The 2,159-nt window shown below is 47.2% G+C and overlaps 1 protein-coding gene across 1 annotated transcript; it reads right to left on the bottom strand.

Annotated features, from left to right (window-relative positions):
- Positions 1 to 508: 508 nt before the first annotated feature.
- On the bottom strand, positions 509 to 1,357 carry Ch25h (cholesterol 25-hydroxylase). Its single transcript, XM_027939939.2, has one exon. The coding sequence runs from the start codon at positions 1,355 to 1,357 to the stop codon at positions 509 to 511; it is 849 nt and encodes a 282-aa protein (XP_027795740.1).
- Positions 1,358 to 2,159: the final 802 nt, after the last annotated feature.

Below are 2,159 nucleotides of genomic sequence, written 5' to 3'. Positions count from 1 at the left end.
TCATCAAAATGTCAGTGAAACAGAAGCCAGTACTTATTTGGTTTACTTATTTCTTTCTCACTTTTTAAGCACAAATAACATTTCTTTCAATATAAATATACAATTCTATTAAAAATACAAAAAGTACTATAATCTTAAGTCACTGACCAGCAGGCACATGTTTATGAATAGAGTCTACTCCATAAAGATGCAACTTTATCCCAGTTCTAAGACACTTTTAAACATAAGTCCTTGTTCCATAAACAAATCACGGGCTTTAAGTATGCCCATGATAACTGTCTAATTTATGTCAGCAATCAAGGTTATTGAAGTGAGCTAGAATTTGACACCAAGAATACAATTGTATTATATACATATATTATATAAATTACTTTGTCAGATTGCAAAAATACATCAGATTTTGTCTATAACAGTTTTCATCAGTTAATAAGTTAAGTTTTTTTTTTTTTTTTTAAATAGCTCAGGTATATTTCTTCTGATTCGAGTGTGAGATGCAGAGCAGTCACGGTTAGGAGGGGCACCCACCACAGCCACAATTCCACCAAGCTGGCAGAGGTGCAGGGCGAAAGGTACCCAGTAATTTGTCCCAGTGTGTGAAGTAAGGGGCAAAGTTGCAATTAAACTGAGAGTGATGCAGATCGTGATGCGCCACTCCTCCATACCACCCGAAAGGCACCAGTCTGTGAGTGGACCACGGAAAGTCATAGCCTGAGTGGTCCTCCACTGACAGCCAGATGTTGACAACATGGAAGATGAGGACGGTGAGAGGGTGGCACTTGAGGAGCTTGATGTTCACCAAGTCAAAGAAGCCCAAGGAAAACAACTCCCAGACGCTCATGTACTGCGTGGCCAGAGCAAACGAGGACGAGTTCTGGTGGTGCACCTTGTGAAAGGTGCGGTACAGCCAGGGCACTCTGTGGTGCAGCACGTGCCACACAAAGAATTCACCGTCGAAGAGCAACAGGCAGAACACGATGTGGCTCACTAGCTCAAGCAGCTGGGGGGCTTCGGGTGGCAGGAGCTTGGGGCTGTGGGCCCAGTGTAGCAGCGTTAAGGGGAACACGAACACCACGTGCTGGTAGAGAGTCTGTCGCAGGCAGGGCAGCAACTGCCGGGCTGACGGCGAAAAGTCGGGGTGAATCTTGTAGCGGCGCAGAGATGGAACCCAGGGGTTCAGGACGTCCAGCACCACGAAGGGGAGGCAGAAGCCCACATAGGTGATGACTGAGAAGAGGACCGGGAAGAAGGGCGACTGGATGAGGGCCTCCCAGGTCTTCAGGCGGTCCCAGAGGGGCTGCAGGAATAGCTGGCTGGAGCTGCAAAGCACCTGGAGTTCGGAGCTGTTGTGGCAGCTCATGTTGAAGCTGTGCCTGGCAGCTGCAGCCGCGCGACTTTTCTTAAGACTGGCGGCCCCGCCCCCGAGTGATGTCAGCAGCCTTTTCACTCCTTTTCCAGGCTGCACGGAACTTGAATAAAGAACCCGCAGAGATGCTTAGTTGCTACGAATACACTCAATCACAGCTGCCTCTAATGGCTTTTATACATGCTTGTAAGTCAGTAACTTTTAATATGCATGAAGAATTATGTTCCCATTCATTTTTCAATTGGCATGCAACTTACACTCAATATAATGTACAAATCTAATCTACAGCGTTGAGTTTCCATGAATTTTTGGCCACTCAACTTGTATTTTTTTTAATGCACATATAAAACTGCATATATGTTTCCATCAAGACGAAAGCATAACTTCTTTTAAAAAGAAAAAGAAAAAAGAAACTCTTTAAAGAGTCGTACCTTGCGCAGTCCGAGCCTTCTTTGTGCTCACTCTATAACGGTCTACACGGCAGCGAAAGGCAAAAGAATTGCTATGTAGAGGGGACCTCGAATTCTTGGCTGTTCGCGGGTAACTGACGCTGGATATCATATAGGACACGTGGAGGGATGGGAAATTCCGTTGATTCCAGCGACTCCCAAAAGGAACTTTCCCTCCCGGCTCAACCCACCGTATGCAGACTTGCCGGGAAGATTCTGAGCCTGCAAGTGCAGACACTCGTGGCGCCGCGTCCAGCGCATCCAAGACCAGTGACCGGGAGCAGGAAGCACAGCAGTCTAGGGCGAGGGCTGCGACTGCAAGCCTTCACTTGCGTTGGGAGGCGGGG

This window comes from Marmota flaviventris, chromosome 4 (genome assembly GCF_047511675.1).
Source record: "Marmota flaviventris isolate mMarFla1 chromosome 4, mMarFla1.hap1, whole genome shotgun sequence".
NCBI lineage: Eukaryota > Metazoa > Chordata > Mammalia > Rodentia > Sciuridae > Marmota > Marmota flaviventris.
This window is presented reverse-complemented; position numbering and strand designations above follow the sequence as displayed.